General features: G+C 37.2%; 1 protein-coding gene across 12 annotated transcripts in view; it reads right to left on the bottom strand.

Moving 5' to 3' along the window:
• ERC2 (ELKS/RAB6-interacting/CAST family member 2) overlaps positions 1-18,761 on the bottom strand; it is a 962,565-nt gene that overhangs the window by 640,284 nt on the left and 303,520 nt on the right. For all 12 annotated transcript variants that reach the window (XR_009565841.1, XR_009565842.1, XM_060308008.1 and 9 more), the window contains 2 exons: positions 18,427-18,582; positions 5,075-5,242 (listed from right to left, as the gene is read on the bottom strand). Coding sequence is in view for 10 of the 12 variants with exons in the window: in XM_060308008.1 (XP_060163991.1) it covers positions 5,075-5,242; positions 18,427-18,582 (324 nt within the window). In the remaining 2 variants the exon portion in view is untranslated. The remainder of the gene's footprint in view (positions 1-5,074; positions 5,243-18,426; positions 18,583-18,761) is intronic.

The raw sequence follows: 18,761 nt of genomic DNA, 5'->3' as shown, positions 1-18,761 counted from the left end.
TTTTTTTTAACATTAATTTATTTTCGGCTGTGTTGGGTCTTCGCTGCTGTGCGCAGGCTTTCTGTAGTTGTGGCGGGCGGGGGCTACTCTTCGTTGCGGTGCACGGGCTTCTCATTGTGGTGGCTTCTCTCATTGCGGAGCACGGGCTCTAGGTGCGTGGGCCTCAGTAGTTGTGGCACACAGGCTCAGTAGTTGTGGCTCATGGGCTCTAGAGCTCAGGCTCAGTAGTTGTGGCGCCCGGGCTTAGTTGCTCCACAGCATGTGGGATCTTCCCGGACCAGGGCTCAAAACCATGTCCCCTGCATTGGCAGGCAGATTCTTAACTATTGCACCACCAGGGAAGTCCCTAAATAGACGTTTCATACAGCTTGCATACTCTAGTTCTCAAAAGAGCTAAACATTTAGTTCTATCTTCTTTCTTTCCTTTACTTATCTGCCTTTAAACAACCCAAGAAAGATGAAGTCCAATTAAGACCTTGTGTGGAATTATTAGTAACCAGTGATAAGGAACTCACTGAGTGTTTATGGTACTGTGATCAGTTCTCTATCATACATCCACATACCCAATATAATGTTGACTGGATGAAGGCAGGAACCATATCTGGCACATAGTAGTCATTTAAAAAATATATGTTGAATGAAAAATGCATGAAATCTATAGGGCAAGGATCTTTAACGTGAAACTCTTGGAAATGCTTCAGGGTATCTGTAAACTACCTGAGAGTATATACGTTATTGCACATGAATATAAGTATGTATGTGCCAAGGTGAATTTTCTGGGAACTGAGCCAACAGATCACATGAGATTTTCTTATATTGATTACATTTAAAAAGCAAAACGAAAAATGTTCTGGACGCTTACTATGGAGCTGCCACTAACTTAACCTGCATGTGTTGCCTCTCGCCTTCATGAACACAAAACCCCTACATTCTTTAATTAACATGTTGTCAAGTGTTTTTTCTTACAAGTAGAATGTTTCCCTAACCTATTTGGAACAGAAATGATTATAAAAGCAGCATCATATACCACTGTCACATAACATATCTTCCAGAATACAAAAAAAGATGCAAAAGAGATGTCATGCCTGGCGGTTCAGAAATCACGCTGGGCTGGGGCAAAGTGTACTCGCAAGAAAACAGAAAGAAATCTTTTAAGTTGGAGCTAGAACAAAATAGATGGCACTTTCATAGTATCTTCATTTCTCTGCATCATTCTAGGGCATAAAAAAGTGACTCAGTTGAAATATAAAAGTCTGAGCTCAGTAAAAGCAGACACCAAAAATTCAAAGGAGACCCACAAAGGTAGACCCGTAAGAAGTGAAGTAGAGTATTCCCCAAACATTCTGATATACAATAGTAATAACAATCACAACAATGATAATAATCAACACAATTTATAGCTAAAACCCTTTAGTAGAATCAAAGCACATTTCATACAGATGCATCAGGCTGGTACAATGACTGCTGCTTTACAGATCAAGACATGGAGGTTCAGAAATATTAAGTCTTGTTCACGTCATAGTGATTAAACGGTGAAGCTAAGGCATGTCCACACATCTCCCACTTCTAAATGCTGTGTTTTTCATATCACATTTTACTTCAGATGATAAAATAATAGCTAGGCCTTTCTTCTTTCTGATTTCTGGATATGCTGGTAATTCATTGAAATCCATAAAAGTCAAGGTGCTGAAGTCTATTTATTATTATCTCTACTCACATGAAATTAATGTGTTGGTGGATAAGGGTAAATTGGTACGTGGGAAACATCAAGGGAAGTAGCAAAGTAAGATACTTGGCCTTACGGTCCTTTGAAGCTATTTTAAAAAGTAAAATGTTATGTTAAGAGCTATGTGGTGTCTGTGTGTGTGTGCGTGTGTGTAATTATTATTCCATTGATTTATTGCACACATGTCAAAGAGCATCTGGGCATCTGTACAAGTTAAAGCAAACCTACCCAGGAGCCAAGCCACATAGCCACAAACCCAGACAACTTGCCTCCCCTCTCATCCCAGCCTTCAACCTACTACCTCCCAAACGCAAATTCTGTGGTGGCAAAAGCCTTCCTTGCAGAGACTAACCGTTGAGTCAGTGACATCTGTCACTTTTAACATATTCTAAAAGAGTTGCCAAAGATAGCTGATGGCACAGATTTTCCAGAGAAACCAGTAGGGCTCTTTCCATTCTAGAGAGAGTCCTCTTCTGTTTTAGCAAGAGCGTTCAGCAATGACTCAGGGGTCTAATTGGAAGGAGCTATCACATGAAACCTCTTCTAAGGATGAAAACAGTATCTTTCACATGAACGCAAATTCAGTTCTTTCATTGTAGGGCACGATGAAACATAACATATCTTACCTACTGAATACTCACCCACTAACCCACATTAGGTAGGGAGACTCTTATTTCCCTGTTTTTCCAAGAAGCAGGAAAATCACTTCAGTGTATTTTACCCTGCTGCCAAAAATCCCTTGCCTATGATCCAACAATTAGAGCTAATTTCAACTTAAACTGCTTCCTCTGTGAGATGGATATCATTAGATAACTCTCTTCACTTCCATTTACAAAGATTTTAAAAGAAGAAAAAAAAGGAAAAGAAAATTCCTTGGATATTTCCAGCTGATAAAATCATTAATCTCACAATCCCAACTTCAAAGCAGAAAAGCAGAGAATCATCTCACCTTCTCTGCACATGGAGAGTAATTTTTTCTACTTCAAAGTGCTGTCTCTTTATTGGGTCATTTTAATTATTGAACGTGGGATGGAAGCTATCCACATAATGTCACCTCTGTCCTTTTCATGAAATATGTACAGGTCTAATTTGGACTACATTAATTCGAGAGAGGTAAAAAACAGGGGAAAGAATAAGAAAAAGGAAAGAGGCCACAGAATACAACACTCATCAGTACAAGGGAGAGGTAGTAAGCTTTTCCAAGCTGACTTTTCTCATTCTCTCCTTCTGAAGAGAAACTATCAAGAAGCCTGACTACCTGTTTGGGCGATACCTCAGCAGACTGCCTTGCTTCTCAAATTTCCTTCTACCCAATACACAGCAACACAATTACAGTAACTTTATTAGTAATGCTGGTATTATTGCCAACTTAAGACAGCTGTGAGTACAATCTGTTGCAGTGTGAATGACCACTTTGAAGAAAAACTTGGGCTCTAGAATGGAGGTCAGCAAATTTGGCCCTGTTCAGAGTAAGCCTGTTAGAGAAAGGACAAGCCAGGCATTCCAATTCCCACTCAAGCCTCTTCCCAGGAAATTACAATGCCATGGGTGGCAAACTTTTTCTGTAAAGGGCCAGAGAGTAAATAGTTTCAGCTTTTCAGCCTTACAGTCTCTGTTGCTACTAAATCCTGCTTTGGTAGCACAAAAGCAGCCAAAGACAACACATAGATGAAAGGGTGTAACCATCAAGTTAAATAAGTTTAACTTTAAAGTTAACTTATTTAACGTTAAATAAGTTTAACGTTAAATAAGTTTAAAGTTAAATAAGTTCAAATATTAAAATTTTAATAAAACTTTATTTACCAAAGCAGGCAGAGGGCAGGATTTGTCCCAACAAGCCATAGCTTTCCACCCGTATTCTAGACAAGTCCAACATGGTAGAAATGGTCTATAGTTGTGCTGTCCCATACACTAGTCTCTAGCCACATGTGACTACTAAATACATGAAATGTGGCTAGTGTGGCTAAGAAGCTCCATTTTAAATTTAACCGAATTTTAATTAATCTAAATTTGAATAGCCACATGTGCCTAGTGGCGACAGTATTAGCACAGTTCTAGATACTATTCACTGCTGCCTCCTCAAAGGAAATACAAGCCAACCTCCAATTTATGGCATAGTTTGCAGTTATGTCTTAAAAAATAAAATATCCATGCTTCTACATTCACAATGGAACTATACACAACTGAAACTGATATTTCTTAAATATAAAATATCTACATCATTGAAGCCAAAATGACAGTTTTGATTCAAAGCAATCAATTAACTGCCTATTGGCCAATCAAGTGCATAGACCTATCAGGTCCATGCCAAGACCTATCCAACCTGGAACTTGTTTCCTTTCTCCTCTGGACATTGTCCTGCACCTTGACTGAGGGCACAGACCTACTAACTGGCATGGCCCCATTAACTCCTACAGAAAATCCAAACCTACCCACAGACCCAAAAATGTATACATGCAAAGACATGGCTCCAAGAACACAAGAGAGAACATGCAACTCAATGAGACTGCCTTCTCCTAAAGTAATCCACGTAACACACTGCCTCAGCACAAAAATCAGGGAGATTCCCTGCATTCTTTGCTATTGGCCCCATTTAATAATTTATTTTCTGGCAACTGTTTCATTTACATAATAACTAGCTTGTGTTCTGCATTTCTTAGCAATGAGATATAATCCAATGAGAAGCAAGAAAATAGGATAGCAACATGTATTTGCGTTTTTTTTCTTAGTATGAATAAGAAATAACAAACCACATTTCATTTAAGAAACTAACACAATATCAGCTTTCTTCAATGGGTAAAAGAATCTTGAAAATTGAGGATACTGCTTAGGATGTGAGAAACCCAAGGGTGCCAGGAGGGGGACCTACACAGATACACAGTAAAGTAAGGTAGATGACACCCTGACACTTTTATGATTTTTGATAAAATGAAACCGTTTCAGATCCAATCATTTATCTATGGTTCCCAACTGCGAAAAAACTCTGAAAAATGAAAAAAAAAAATCCAAGTGTGAAGCAAACTCCTTTGGTGGCACAACCTAACACGAACCAACAGAAGGCTCCTTATATAGTCTTTATTTACTCTACTGTAGTGTAAGAAAATTTTTTTCTGCAGAAATATCCATATGTTTGCTTATGCGATGTTGCTGCAACCCCATTGGGAGTGTTATACAATCTATGATACTTGCAATGGATCTGACCTTTCCCAAATCCCCAATATATCTGATATCCAAGATGCATCTGGCCCCAAGGATTTGGATAAGGGATCTTGAAAAGAAAGCTGTTCAGATAGGATATTTTCTATCAACTCAATGTCTGCTGCCCGGAGTCCTGAAACAGCACCTTACCTCGGTCTGAAGGATGGCAGCCCTCTGTTCTTTGGCAGTAAGCGACTCTTTAAGCACTTCAATGTGTTGCTTGCAATCTGAATTCTGATTGCTAAGAGTTTCAAGCTTTGTTTGTAAGGCAAGAAGTTCTGACTCCTTCTTTGAAAGCTCCTGCTTCAGCTGATCAATCTGTGAAAAATGAAATTACAAAAAATTAGAGCCGCAGCTCCTACTCTTTACATTTGAGAACTACTGAATTCTCTTAATTTCCAAGAACCAGTGATCATTCATCCAACAAGGCAGACCATGAGTTTGCTTAAAAATATGGCTTGAGAGTCACTCAGTCTTAGGGGTCTGGGGAGGCTCTTTAAAGGTGACTCAGAGTAGAAAATAGGAAAGGTAAGGTCAGCAGCCTGCCTTCTACCTTCCACACCACTGAGAACCAAGCTTTACAGTGGAATGAAGGCTTCCTGGCCAAACCTACAACTCACCCAAGAAACCACAAAGTCTACTGACCATGGTCCTCGGAAGTGTCAACAGGGAGCTGACAAAGGTAATTACCCAAGACAGAACCTGGACCTTCTCTGCTACTCCACAATGGAAAGGATCATTCAAGGGCATCATTTGACAGAAAAGAATCCTCACCCCAAAAAAAGTAAGCATTGAGGGGTTTTTTTTCTTACATTAAACACTAAAAAGACACAAACATAAAATACATATAACAAAGAAAAATAATACAAGAAACATCCATCATTCAATTCACCAAAAGGATCATTAGAATTACCCATATCCCAACCCATTTCTATCTCCTTCTCTCCCACTTTGGAAATAGCTACCACCCTAAATTTTGTGTTTGTCCTTTTCTTGCTTGTCTTTCAGGCTCACCATATATTTATTACATCTGTAAATAATACACTATTTAGTTTTACATGGTTTTTAACTTTATTTGCACTGTGTATTTTTTTTTTAGCACTTTGCTTTTTTCTACTCAACCTTACGCCCTGGAGATTATATCAAGTTATTGTATGTGTGATTTGTTCATTTTCAATGAAGTACAGTATTCCATTGTAAGACTTCATTAAAATTTGTCTATTCTGCTGTTGATATACATTTGGGTTTGCTTCCAGGGCTTTCTGCTATTACAAAAAGTGCTATTCTAAACATTCTTATACATATCATCTGGTACACATAGTAAAAATAACCTAGGAGTTAAATTGCTGGACCACATAGTACGCACATCTTCAACTTCACCAGATAACACCAAAGTGTTTTCTAAAGCAGTTATACTAATTTTCATGGTCACAAGCAGTGTGTAAATGTATCAATCACTCCATGCCTTTGACAATATCATATGTCACTGGCCTTTCACATTTTTGCCAGTCTCGTAGGAGTTGTGGTCGATGATCTCCAAAAATGAATGCCACCAACTTCCTCCTACTTGTACACACATGCCGCTCCTCACAACTAGAGGAGGAGTCTATTCACCACCCTCTTGAACCTGGGCTGGACTGTGACTTGCTTCAACCAGCTAAATGCAGCATGTGTCATATGCCTGTTCTAGCCCTAGCCTGTAGGAGGACTGGCAACTTCAGCTTCCTCCCACTGGAAGCCAACCACCAAGACAGAAGTCCAACCAACCTGCGACCACCAGGCTGTGAGGAAGCCCATACCAGCCCATGGTCAAGCCATTCAGAAAGACAGAGAGGCCTGGTGGAAATTGTGGCTCCTCTGTCTTGTTCTTGGTCTTAAAGGGAAGAATTTCAATGTTTCATCATTAAGTTCGATGTTTGCTTTAGCTTTTTATAGGTACTCTTAAGTTTTAGAAAGTTCCCTTTTATTACAACTTTGCCAAGAGTTGTTTTTTTTAATCATTAAGGAATGTTTAATATTATCAAACATTTTTTCTGCATCTCATGATTTATCACATTTTTCACCTTTAATATGTTATAATTATATTAATGGATTTTAAAAATATTACTCTCCCTTTGCATTACTAGGAATAATTTCACTTCATCATGATGCAGTATATTTTTTATATGTTACTAGATTCACCTTGCTAATATTTTATCAGAATCTTTTCTATGTTTATGGGTAAGATTGATTTGTAATTTTCCTACCTTGTAGCTTTCCTTGTCAGGTTTTAGTATCAATTTAGCCTTCCAAATAAAGTAGGGAGTGTTCCTTCTTTTAATGTGTTCTGAAATGGTTTATGTAAAATTGCTAATTTTTTCCCATTAATGTTCACTAGAAATCACCAGAAAAACTATCCAGAGCTGGTGTTTTCTTTCTCCAAAGACCATTACTTACTTCAACCATCTTTAATGATTATAGGAATATTCATATTTCTAATTATAAGAATCAATTTTGAGAAACTGTTTTTCATTTAAAATTTTTTCATTTCAGCTAAATTTTCATCTTTATTGGCAGGAAGTTTTCATAAAACCCATTTATCTTTTGATATCTATGGCACTATGGAGAACAGTATAGAGGTTCCTTAAAAAACTACAAATAGAACTACCATATGGCATCTATGATTATCTTTTTTTTCGTTCCTAACAGTCTTCATTTTTACTTTTTCTTGATGAATCTCAGCAGAAGCATGTCCCATTAAATAATCTCTTCAAAGAGCCAATTTTGGTTCTGTTGATCATCCAACATTTTTATCTTCTATCTCATTAATTGTTGCTCTCCTTTTTAAATTATTTTCTTCTTACTACTTTCCTTGGATTTATTCTATTTTCTCTTCCTAACTTTAAGTTGGAATCTAATCTCACTAATTTTCATACTTTTTTCTTTCCATGTATAAGCCTTCAGACCATAAATTTTCCTGTATCATTTTAGCTCACTCTCCCTAGTTTGATATGTAGTATTGACATTATTGTTCAGTCTTAAATATTTTCCAATCTCCATTATGATTTATTTCTTGACCCACGAATAATTTAGATGTTTCTTAATCTCCAAATATATAGATGGTTCCTAGTTATCTCTGTGGTTTTTATTTCTTACTTGCTCTGTGAACAGAGAACATGGCCTGTTCTATACTAATCATTTGAAATTTGGTGTATCTTGCTTAATGCACAGTATGTGGTCAGTTATCATAAATGTACTGTGTTTACTATATGCTTGAAAAGAATATGGATCCAACAATTGTTGGGTGCAATATTCTATATTATGTGCATGACATTTGATAACACTTTTAATTGGGTAGTTTAAGTCTTCTGTATTTTGATCTTCTAATGTGATTCATCTGTTGATTACTTGAGAGTGGGTTAAAACCACCCACTATAATGGTGAAATAATCAATTCCTCCTTGTAGCTCTGCCAATTTTTCAGCTCTCAAATGGTTTCTTTGCCTCAAAGTCTACAACGGCTTTCTTACGATTGGTATTTGGTCAGTGTGTTTTTTTCATTTTCGGTGTATCTTTAACCTTATATTGGAGAAGTTTCTTGTAAATAGCATATACCCAGATTCTTCTATCCTATCTTATAAAATTAGTGTGGCATTCATTATCATTGTGGATACATGTGAATTTATTTCAACCCTCTTTGTGCTTTCTATATATGCTACCATTTCTATTTCTTCTCTTTTCTTTCTTGCCTTGTTTTGAATGACTTTTTTTCTCATTCTATTTTTTTGCCTCTACTCTTTTAAAAGTTATACTTTTATACTTATTTAATGTGTTTGTTTTATTTATTTCTAACTGTTAGGGTATTACCCTAGAAATCACAGCAGGCTTACATTTATCTAAGTCTAAAGTCAATCTATGCTTATCTTCTTTCTGAATAATATAAGGACCTTGAGACACTTTAAGTCCAGTCACCATCGTCTTGACATTCACATTGTCATCATATATTTTAGCTCTTTCCTGTTTTGTATTTCACTCATCATTTTTTTTTTTTACAGTCCATGTTTGTTTAGATTTACCCCCACATTTGTCACTACCTTTGTTCATTATTCATTCTTTCACCTCAGATATTCCTTTAGGAATCTCCTTGTGCCTGAAATGCATCATTTAAAATTTCCTTTGGTGGCAAACTCAATTTTGGTCTAAAAATATCTCAACTTTATTCTTTTTTTTATGAATATTGTTGCTGACTATTAAAAGTAATTTTCTAGGTTAAGAGATATGTTCTCTCAGCACATTGAGCATATTATTCCACCTTCTGCCTAACAGAAGCTATTAAGAAGTCAAGCTCTCACTCCAAATTCATTCCTTTAAAGGTAATGGGGAATTTTTTTTTTTTTTTTTTTTTTTTTTTTGCGGTACGCGGGCCTCTCACTGTTGTGGCCTCTCCCGTTGCGGAGCACAGGCTCTGGACACGTAGGCTCAGCGGCCATGGCTCACGGGCCCAGCTGCTCCATGGCATGCGGGATCTTCCCGGACCAGGGCATGAACCCGTGTCCCCTGCATCGGCAGGCGGACTCTCAACCACTGTGCCACCAGGGAAGCCCTAGTTGCCTTTTTTAACAGCTTTATTGAAATATAATTTATATGCCATACAATTCACCTGCTTAAAGCATACAGGTGATTGTTTTTAGTATATTTACAAAATTGTGCAGCCATCATCATAAGCAAATTTTAGAACCTTTTCATCATCTCAATATGAAACTTTGTAACTATTAGAAGTCACTTTCCTTTCCTCACCCCCTACGCCCAAGTCCCAGGCAACCAATAATCTACTTTGTCTCTATGGATTGGCTCTTTCTGGGAATTTCATATAAATGGACTCTCACAATATATGTACTTTGTGACTGGCTTTTTTCACATAGCACGTTTTAAGATTCATCCATGTTGGGCTTCCCTGGTGGCGCAGTGGTTGACAGTCCGCCTGCCAATGCAGGGGACGCGGGTTCGTGCCCCGGTCCAGGAAGATCCTGCATGCCGCGGAGCGGCTGGGCCCGTGAGCCATGGCTGCTGGGCCTGCGCGTCCGGAGCCTGTGCTCCGCAACAGGAGAGGCCACAGCAGTGAGAGGCCCACGTACCGCCAAATAAATAAATAAATAAATAAAAATAAAGACTCTAAAAATGGTCCAAATCAAAAAAAAAATTTAAAAAAAAAAAAAAGATTCATCCATGCTGTACCAAGTATCAGTACTTCATTGTTTTTTATGGCTGAATATATTTCACTGTATGAAGATGTCATATTGTTTCTAACCATTCATGTCATGGTGGACACTTAGGTTGTTTCCACGTTTTGGCTATTATGAATAATGCTGGTAAGAACATTCATGTGCAAGTCTGTGGAGACATATGTTTTTATTTCTCTTGGGTATAAACATAGGTGTGGAATTGCTAGGCCACATGGTAACTATATGTTTAGCTTTTTGAAGAATTTCTAAACTGATTTGCAAAGTGACTATACCATTTTGTATCCCCACTAGCAACCCCAGGGTTCTAATTTCTTCATACTCTCACCAACACTTGTTATTATCTGTCTTTTTACTTATTACCATTCCAGTGAGTATGAAGTGGTATCTCATTATGGTTTTGATTTCTCTAATGATTAAGATGCTATCAAACATCTTTTCATACACTTATTAGCCATTCATATACCTCCTTTGGACAAATGTTTTGCTTTTTAAGACTTTTTCTTTGCCTCTAAGATTTTATGGCTTTATTTTTATGCAAATAGATTTCATTTTATTTATATCCTATTTGGGGTATTTTGAGATTCCTGAATTTGTGGACTGATACTTGTCATCAGTTTTGGAAAATTCTCAGCTTTCACCTCTTCAAATATGGCTTCTGAATAGTGACTGTCCCTACACTCCATCTCTCTTTCTCTGGAGAATTCAGATTAGACTTGCGCTACAGCTTCTTATTCTATCTTCTATGTATCTTATCTTTCATGTATTCCATCTTTCCATCTTTAATTTCTTCTGCCCTGTTTTCTAGGTTATTAAATTTCTCTTCTGCTATGACCACTCTGCAGTTAAACCTATTTATCAAACTTTTAAATTTCCATTTTTATATTTTCCCATTTCTAGACATTTTATTTGCTTCTTTTTAAATTTGCTTGGTCTTGCCCTTTATTCATATTTTCAACTCCTTTTATATTTTAAACATATTAAACATATTTATTTCATAGCGTTTGCCTTAAAATTTCAATTTCTGTAGTCCTTGCTTTCTGGTTCTGCTGTTTATTCTTTCTACTGGCTTTCACTTATGGTGCCTTGCTTTCTTGCAGGTTTTGTAATTTTTAAATATTTTTTACTCATATGTTTTGGAACTTTATCTGGAGGAAACCACTGAGGTCTAAGGTGAACATGTGGTCCTTGAGAGCATTTGTCTCTGCCAATACCTGCACAACCAAGCAAAGGCCCCTTTAAACTAAATTCGATACTTAAAGTTTTTGGATCACCTCACACTGCACATCTGCGTAAGAGCCAGCTGTGGTTATGGATTCTCAAAGCTAGTTTTTTCACCTTTCTCTTGGCTCAAAGTTTTAAAATAGATAAATAAGTGATTTTCCCTGGAACCCCTTAGTCTAGGGGGGAGGAGAATAGAGTGGGGAGTTTATTTTTACTTCATCCCTGCACTAAGAGTGTAGGTATCTGGGATCCCAGCTTTATGTGGTAGTGGGATTCCTATTTGACTCCTCATCTTGAGCAGACTCAGGCTTCTGTCACTTTCCTTTAGTGTCCCTGTGACTGTGAAAACTAAAGTTCAAGTTCACCTGTCTAGCAAATGCCCACAAGAAGACAGAATCAGTGCTCTGCTTATCACTCCAGCCTCCTGCCTTGGCTTAATTTTGGCCCTTCAGATTCCTTCTAAGTTGAAAGTTCATAAGTACATTTTAAATTGTATGTTTTTAAACTCTGCTTGATCCAGCATTTTTGTTTTCAACAACTAAAACTAGCTAAATAAGAAGCAAGCTACTGACGATAACTACTGAGCATGAACAGAGTGGCATGCTTAAAAAGAACTGAGACCCCCCCATCTTCAGAAGTTTTCAGGGTGCAGCATTTACTAGAAAGGTCGATATGGAATCCCATTTGCAGGGAGACATCAGACTAGATCGGGGGACAAATAGGTTTCATGTTGCTTGCCAAATCTGAAGGTTTGGTAGTGGCTGGCCAGAAGTCATTCTTGAGAAGGATTCTGAGTATGCTAAAAAGCTCACTGCAAAAGAACTGTGATAGATTTATCAACATGCTTTGGGTATGTGGGACCAGGTGGTGGCACTGCTCAGGTCTGTGCAATCCATGAAATACATTATTTCTTTATAATTTAACAAATGATGGATCTATGATTTTGAGCTAGAACAAAGTAAGTCCTCTCCCCACCCCTCTCAGATTTTATCTCTCTCACACAAGAACAGAATATAACTAAAATGAGGGAAAACCAGGATTAGGATTACACAAAATTATAAAGTTAAATCTGTTGGATCAGCATGATCGACACTCTTCTCAGGGGGTACAGCCCCAGATCACATGCACTTGTAGGTGACAGCACAGTATAGAGTTGATTCCACATATGAAACTGATTTATCTGAAAATAAAGCTAAAAAAACTTTCAACTCTACATGCCTTAACAGAGATGATGTTTATAGTAAAAACAAACAAACAAACAAACCTATTTTGTGCTAACTTCTAAAAATTATCAGAGTAGAAACTTCATGTGGGAGTAGGGTACTGAGAGAGGAATTTGAATGAAATTAACATCAATGGAACGGTATTTAATAGGAAGGAAGACATGGCAGGGTCTATATACACCTACTTTATTCAATAAAAATAGATTGATGATAAAATTATCTCAGTCTATAAATATTGAATAGGCAGCTGCTTTAAATAGCTTTCAGACTATCACTGCCATGAGGTAAATTTTAAATACATATTTTATGCAGACAATAACAGAAAAAGGCTTTTCTAAGGGGAACATAGTTACAGGGTAAAAAATCATATTCTTCCATAAAAATATGCCTTTGGCTTCTTTTATAACCATAAACTCAATAAAAATGGAAAGTGACGCAATCTAACACACATGAGAACTGAGGCTGGGGAAGGTCTGTCTCCGTGATGGCAAGAAGAAAAGCCTATCGGAATTACATCACATGGTTTATATGAAGTCCATGTGGACATCAGGCACACTTCATCCCGTCTGAAAATTCCTCCACCACTTATGCCTGTGACACAACTAACACCCTGAAAAAACTACTTTGCCAAAGAAGACAGCTTCTTTTTCACTGCAGATATGGCCCTCAAGTCTAGAAAGTGATATGTTTATTATCATGCAGTTTGGGTTGTTAGGTTTGTAATCCATCAGAGGTTAATAAGAAAATGTGTTACAAATTCAGAATAAAGGGGGAGATCTAAGACATCAGAGTGGCATCTTTGGCAAACTCTGAAAACAGAGGGAGTGGCAAATGTAGAAGTACTGGGATCAGTAGATGAAAAATGTGTGAAACTAGGAACAAAGCCTTGTATAGAACAGAGGATGCCATCACTCTTTCCCTACTAGAAAAACAATTATTTATATGATACATTCCATTCTTAAAGGCTTAACAGTGCGCTCCTGAAGGTAACTCATGCTTTCCACCACCTCTTAGATTTTGCCCTCACAGTCTGATTCCTATACGCCTTGGGAGTAGGGGGTAGAAACTGGAGTTTCGAACAGGGGAGAGTTGCACAGCTAGGAAGGTCTCCCAGCACCTCAGTTCTCAGGGACAACGGGCATGTGCCAAAGGGCTTGCAAGATGCATGGATTTCAATCCTGGCTGACTATGTCTGGTATCCCTGCCTTTGCACAAGCTGAGATTCCAAACTCTGCTTTTACATTTTTTGCAATTCACCTTCCACTTTTCCAAAAATGTTATGTCATGTTTATTCTATGATGTCATATTTATAAAAGCAATTTAGGTCTTCACCGCTACTTAATTTAATCACAAAGCTTTCAAGAGGACCTACCAGTCCCAGCCATCTGCTCAACATCAAACTGGATGTGCATGCCATTTCACATGGCTACTTAAAATACTTTCTTTCCCTCCAGCTACATTCTTCATTCATTTTAATAATTAATGCAAGCAGCACTCCCTTTTCATACAACATTGTTTCCATGTCAAACTTTCATTGAAACATTTAAAATTATCTATTTCAACTTATTTCTGTTTCTGAAAATGAGTCTGTACATAAGAATTACTATTAGCTGCCTTTATTATCTATTTGGAGCAAACAGTTGCATATTGAGATTGAGATTGATTGAGATCATGCCCTGTTAATGAAGAGGAGTCAAATGCTGAGTCAATTTTATTACCAATGGGTCATAAAAATAATTTTCAGCTAAAACTTCAAAAATATAAGCCAACGGGCTTCCCTGGTGGCGCAGTGGTTGAGAGTCCGCCTGCCGATGCAGGGGACACGGATTCGTGCCCCGGTCCGGGAAGATCCCACGTGCCGCAGAGCTGCTGGGCCCGTGAGCCATGGCCGCTGAGCCTGCGCGTCCGGAGCCTGTGCTCCGCGGCAGGAGAGGCCACAACAGTGAGAGGTCCGCGTACCGCAAAAAAAAAAAAACAAAAAAAAAACAAGAACATAGATATTATAGGAGCTATTTTTTATGATTAGGCTGAATTTTTAAATCTTTTTTCAATTTAAAAAAATAATAAGCTTCCAAGTAATCATGATAGAAAACATTTAGACCTCTATTAAAGAAATGCTCAGATTAAAGAGCACCTCTAAGCCTGGCACCTTTATAAACAGTGATCAGCCTGAAGGTGCCTCTCCAAAGGACCTGGTGAAAGAAAAGTTCTCTGGGGCACTCAAAAGCTTTCTATGTATTCACTACAAGCAGCAAGAAGAAGTAACAATATTTAGCTGCAAATTCAGGTTTGGTTTCCAAAGAGTTCCACTGCCCCTCTTGTGCAGCATTTCATAAGAATTTCTGAAATGTTCCTCTACCATGACCCTTCGAGTCTTTATGAACTATTAAAACAAGTTTCTAAAGTCAACTGTCCCTGCCTCAAACCTAGCATTTCCTAGCCAGACAGGATCCAAAGTCACCTTATGATTTCCATTTCTATCACTGCTTCCATCACAGTAAACCCAATAAGTTTAACAACTACATTTCCATTTCCCATGTATGTTTCAGAGCCTCTAGATTTTTGCAATTTAAATCTAGTATTTCTTTACTCTTTTGGAAAAGCCTATCATTTCACATAGACTTGAGTTCTTCCTACTTCCTTATCTGTGTGGAGTTGGGGGTGGAATTGTATTTTCACTTATCCTTCTAGGTTTGCTCATTGATTTGAGTTTGCATTCTTCACCAGACCTGTCAATGTAGTCTTACCAATCTGATTATTTAGACAAAAAAAACCGCTAACACTAAACTTACACAACTTGCATTACTCCAGCCAGAAATGGACTCTCCTCCCGTCAAATCTTCAGGGTAGTATTTTGAGTACATTTCTTACCTTCCCAACTAAGTGGTCAGTATTGGGAAATGGGAAATACTTTAAACGTGCACCACTTTTAGTGCCCCTTTGGGGACCACAGAGCTCAAAATCCAATATTGAAAGCTTTATCCATATAACTCTGAACAAACAAAAGAATTCAAGAGACTCCACTGGTGACACTAAACAGTTTTCTTGTCAATGTGTGTAACCAACTATTGTAAAAATTAACTCCTCGGATATGTGTGATGATGTTGATAAGCAACATATTCATATAAGCTTTGTAGAAAAGTTATCCAAATAGGCTACGATGGACCATGAACTATGAGAGCAATCCCATTTTAGAGGATATCAGTCTATGCCTCTAAAATTTAACAAGTTCCATGATAAATTATTCACCCAACTAGAATTAGTTCACACAGCCTAAGGGATCTCACAAAGCACAAAACACAAGCACTCAGGACTAAATGCTTAGCAATAACTATGTCTTAATAGACCTGTTCAACCACACCCAGGCTTAAATAAGGAATCACACTACCCTCTCAAAAGTAGGAAAGGTAAGAAAAAAAAGCAACTGAAGTAATGATACGAGGTATAAGCAATAAATGTTACAGTTCAATCCAATAAAAATATTCTTTCAATGGAGAAAATATTAAAAACTAACTCTTACTAGTACTTTTTAGGTAATGTTCTTATCAGTCTATAAGAGATATCTGCATGATATTATAAGAAATCATTTTTATTTATATTTCTTAGAAATCCATTTTTTCCCTGTTACTCAAGTTAAATATAACATTTATATTACTATTATTATTATAATTATTATTATATTTGGTTATATGTCTTCAATAATAATGGATATTGTTATTAGCTACTTTTTTGAACCAGGTGTTTTAACTACATTATTTCATTTAACACTTTGAGTCACCCTCTAAGATTTACATTGTTGTCCCCACTTTACAGAAGAGGAAAATGTGGCTGAGTGACTTAAGTCACTCCTCAAGGCCATGGAGCTAAAGCGCAGGCTAGAGATTTGCCAGTCTGCTTTAGTCCTCAGCCTGCACTCTTTTCACCTGACTCCATTTCTCTCCTCAAACATCCTTCTGACCTAACCACTTTGGGAACCCTTGAAAGTAACTAACCATTAAACGTTAAAACTAGCTCAAGGATTGATGATGTCTCAGAAGACTATGGGTTAATAAAGGTCATGACTTGCTTGCTGAAGACCATATATATGTTTTATTCACCTGGACACAATCTATGGTGAGGGGCAGAGTTAACAAATTTCATTGCCTTTTCAGTTGTAGAAGTGGCTTGAACTATCTCCCACTGCTGAATAACAGGACAGGATGGGGAGGAAAAGTTTCAGCCAAAACAATAATTTCCCCCAAACTCCATGAGTTCACTCATATCTGTGCATCTGGTCTTCATTCCTAGAGTGATCTGGTCATTGTCTGCAGGCCACCCTACTACTGTGCTTGCTGCACATCAGCTCAACTCTCTATGAGGAAAGACTGCAATAAAGAAACCAGAAGGGAGGACTGAGCAGGGAAACCCGTTCTGCATTTTGTGGCCATCCCTGAAAGGAAGGGGTTATATTCAACTACACTGGACATTCTTCTTATCTCTGCTCCTTGATACAAATTTTTAGTCACAATCTCAACTTCAACTAACAGATGGAAGCGGGCAGAAGTAAGCATAGTTTTTGTTTATTTCCTAGAGAAACACACACACACACACACACACACACACACAAACACACACAGTGAAGCAGATGCTAGATATTATTTCCTCTCTCTAATTTTGAAAATTCTCTGCAATGACTATGCATGTATTTCACAACTGATAAAAATCATAACCATCATCTAAGCATTTTTCCTCTCAACTCCCACTGCTTTCTCACAGAAGTCTGCATCACTCTTAACTCTGTAGTGTTTTATAAAGCAACAAACAGTAGTAAAACCTACAATAAGAACAGGGGTATTTAAGAGCAAGTGGTAGGAAAAAAAAAAATTTTTAACTGGTGTGATTATTATCTTCACAAAGAAAATAGCTTAAATAGAGGAATAAATAAAAGCATTTCAAAGTCTCAAAAGACCTATTAGGCTGTTCATAAATTTAATAATTATGCATATATAAAAATAATAGATTTTCAGATGATTGGTCCATTTGCAAACCAAGGTTTCATTTTGAAAAATACAAACCAAATTCTTTAAAACTGGCAATACTGATATAAAATAATGGAACATACTACTCTAACAATATTTCATAAATATTCCACACCAACAGATAACAGTAATAACAACACTCTCAACAACAATGGCTGACGTTTATTGAATGCGTTTTAGATATCACTCAAGGGACTAAGTGCTTTAAATGCATAATCTCCTGGAATTGTCAAAGCAACCCAACGATGAAGGTATTTTCTTTTTCTTATCCATATTTCATGGATGAAGAAACTGAGGATTACAGACATTGAATAATTGCAGCATTGGGACTCAAAATCAGTTCTCTCTTAAATACTACATTAAAACCTTCATACCTTTGAAATCAGTTAAATTGGCTTCCAAGATCAACACCTTTTAAGCCAAGACCAACACCTTTTAAGACAATCACCTTCCAGGGATGGGCCAAAAATTGGGCAATGATTGAAATTTTTAAAAATAGCAAACTTATGAAAACTCAAAAAATTTGGAAGAGACAGGACTATTAAAAATAAATGTTCATTTCCATGAAAGAGGGACACCAAAGAACTCATTAGGAAATCCTGAACCACTCAGTAAGTAGAAATTCTACCAAAAGCTTTCCCTGGTTTCTTTCTGGAATCCATGCTTCTGAACTAAAAATCTTCTTCATTCTTCTTTATTGTCTATATATTTCATACATCATATAAAGCAGATTATGTGGGTATCTGGGGAAAGCATGTATTTAAACCATAACTTTCCAGTCACACTAAGAATATAAAAGTTTATAATTGTGGACCATACCTTGGTTTTCATGAACTTGGAGTGACTTTTGTAAACCTCTATTTGTTTTATCTCTTCTTCGCGGTCCTCAGTGTTCAGCACACCATTGGCTTTTAACATCTGGATCTCATCCTCAAGATCCCTTATGTTTCGCTCCAATGAAGCGATTTTTGTGTCCTGTTGGTAAAAAAAAAAGAAAAAAGAAAAAAAAGAAAGAAAATTGTTTTTTTAATATTATCAAAACAGTTTCAGAAAGCAGTTTCAGTAGTAAAACATTAATCAGGGTGTAGACATAGCCTTGAATTCAGAATAATTTCTTTTTTTCACTTCTGAAGATCACTTGTGAGATTTTTTAA

This window comes from Globicephala melas, chromosome 11 (assembly GCF_963455315.2).
Source record: "Globicephala melas chromosome 11, mGloMel1.2, whole genome shotgun sequence".
NCBI classification, from domain to species: Eukaryota; Metazoa; Chordata; class Mammalia; order Artiodactyla; family Delphinidae; genus Globicephala; species Globicephala melas.
The sequence above is the reverse complement of the archived record's forward strand: the minus strand, read 5'-3'. Positions and strand labels throughout refer to the sequence as shown.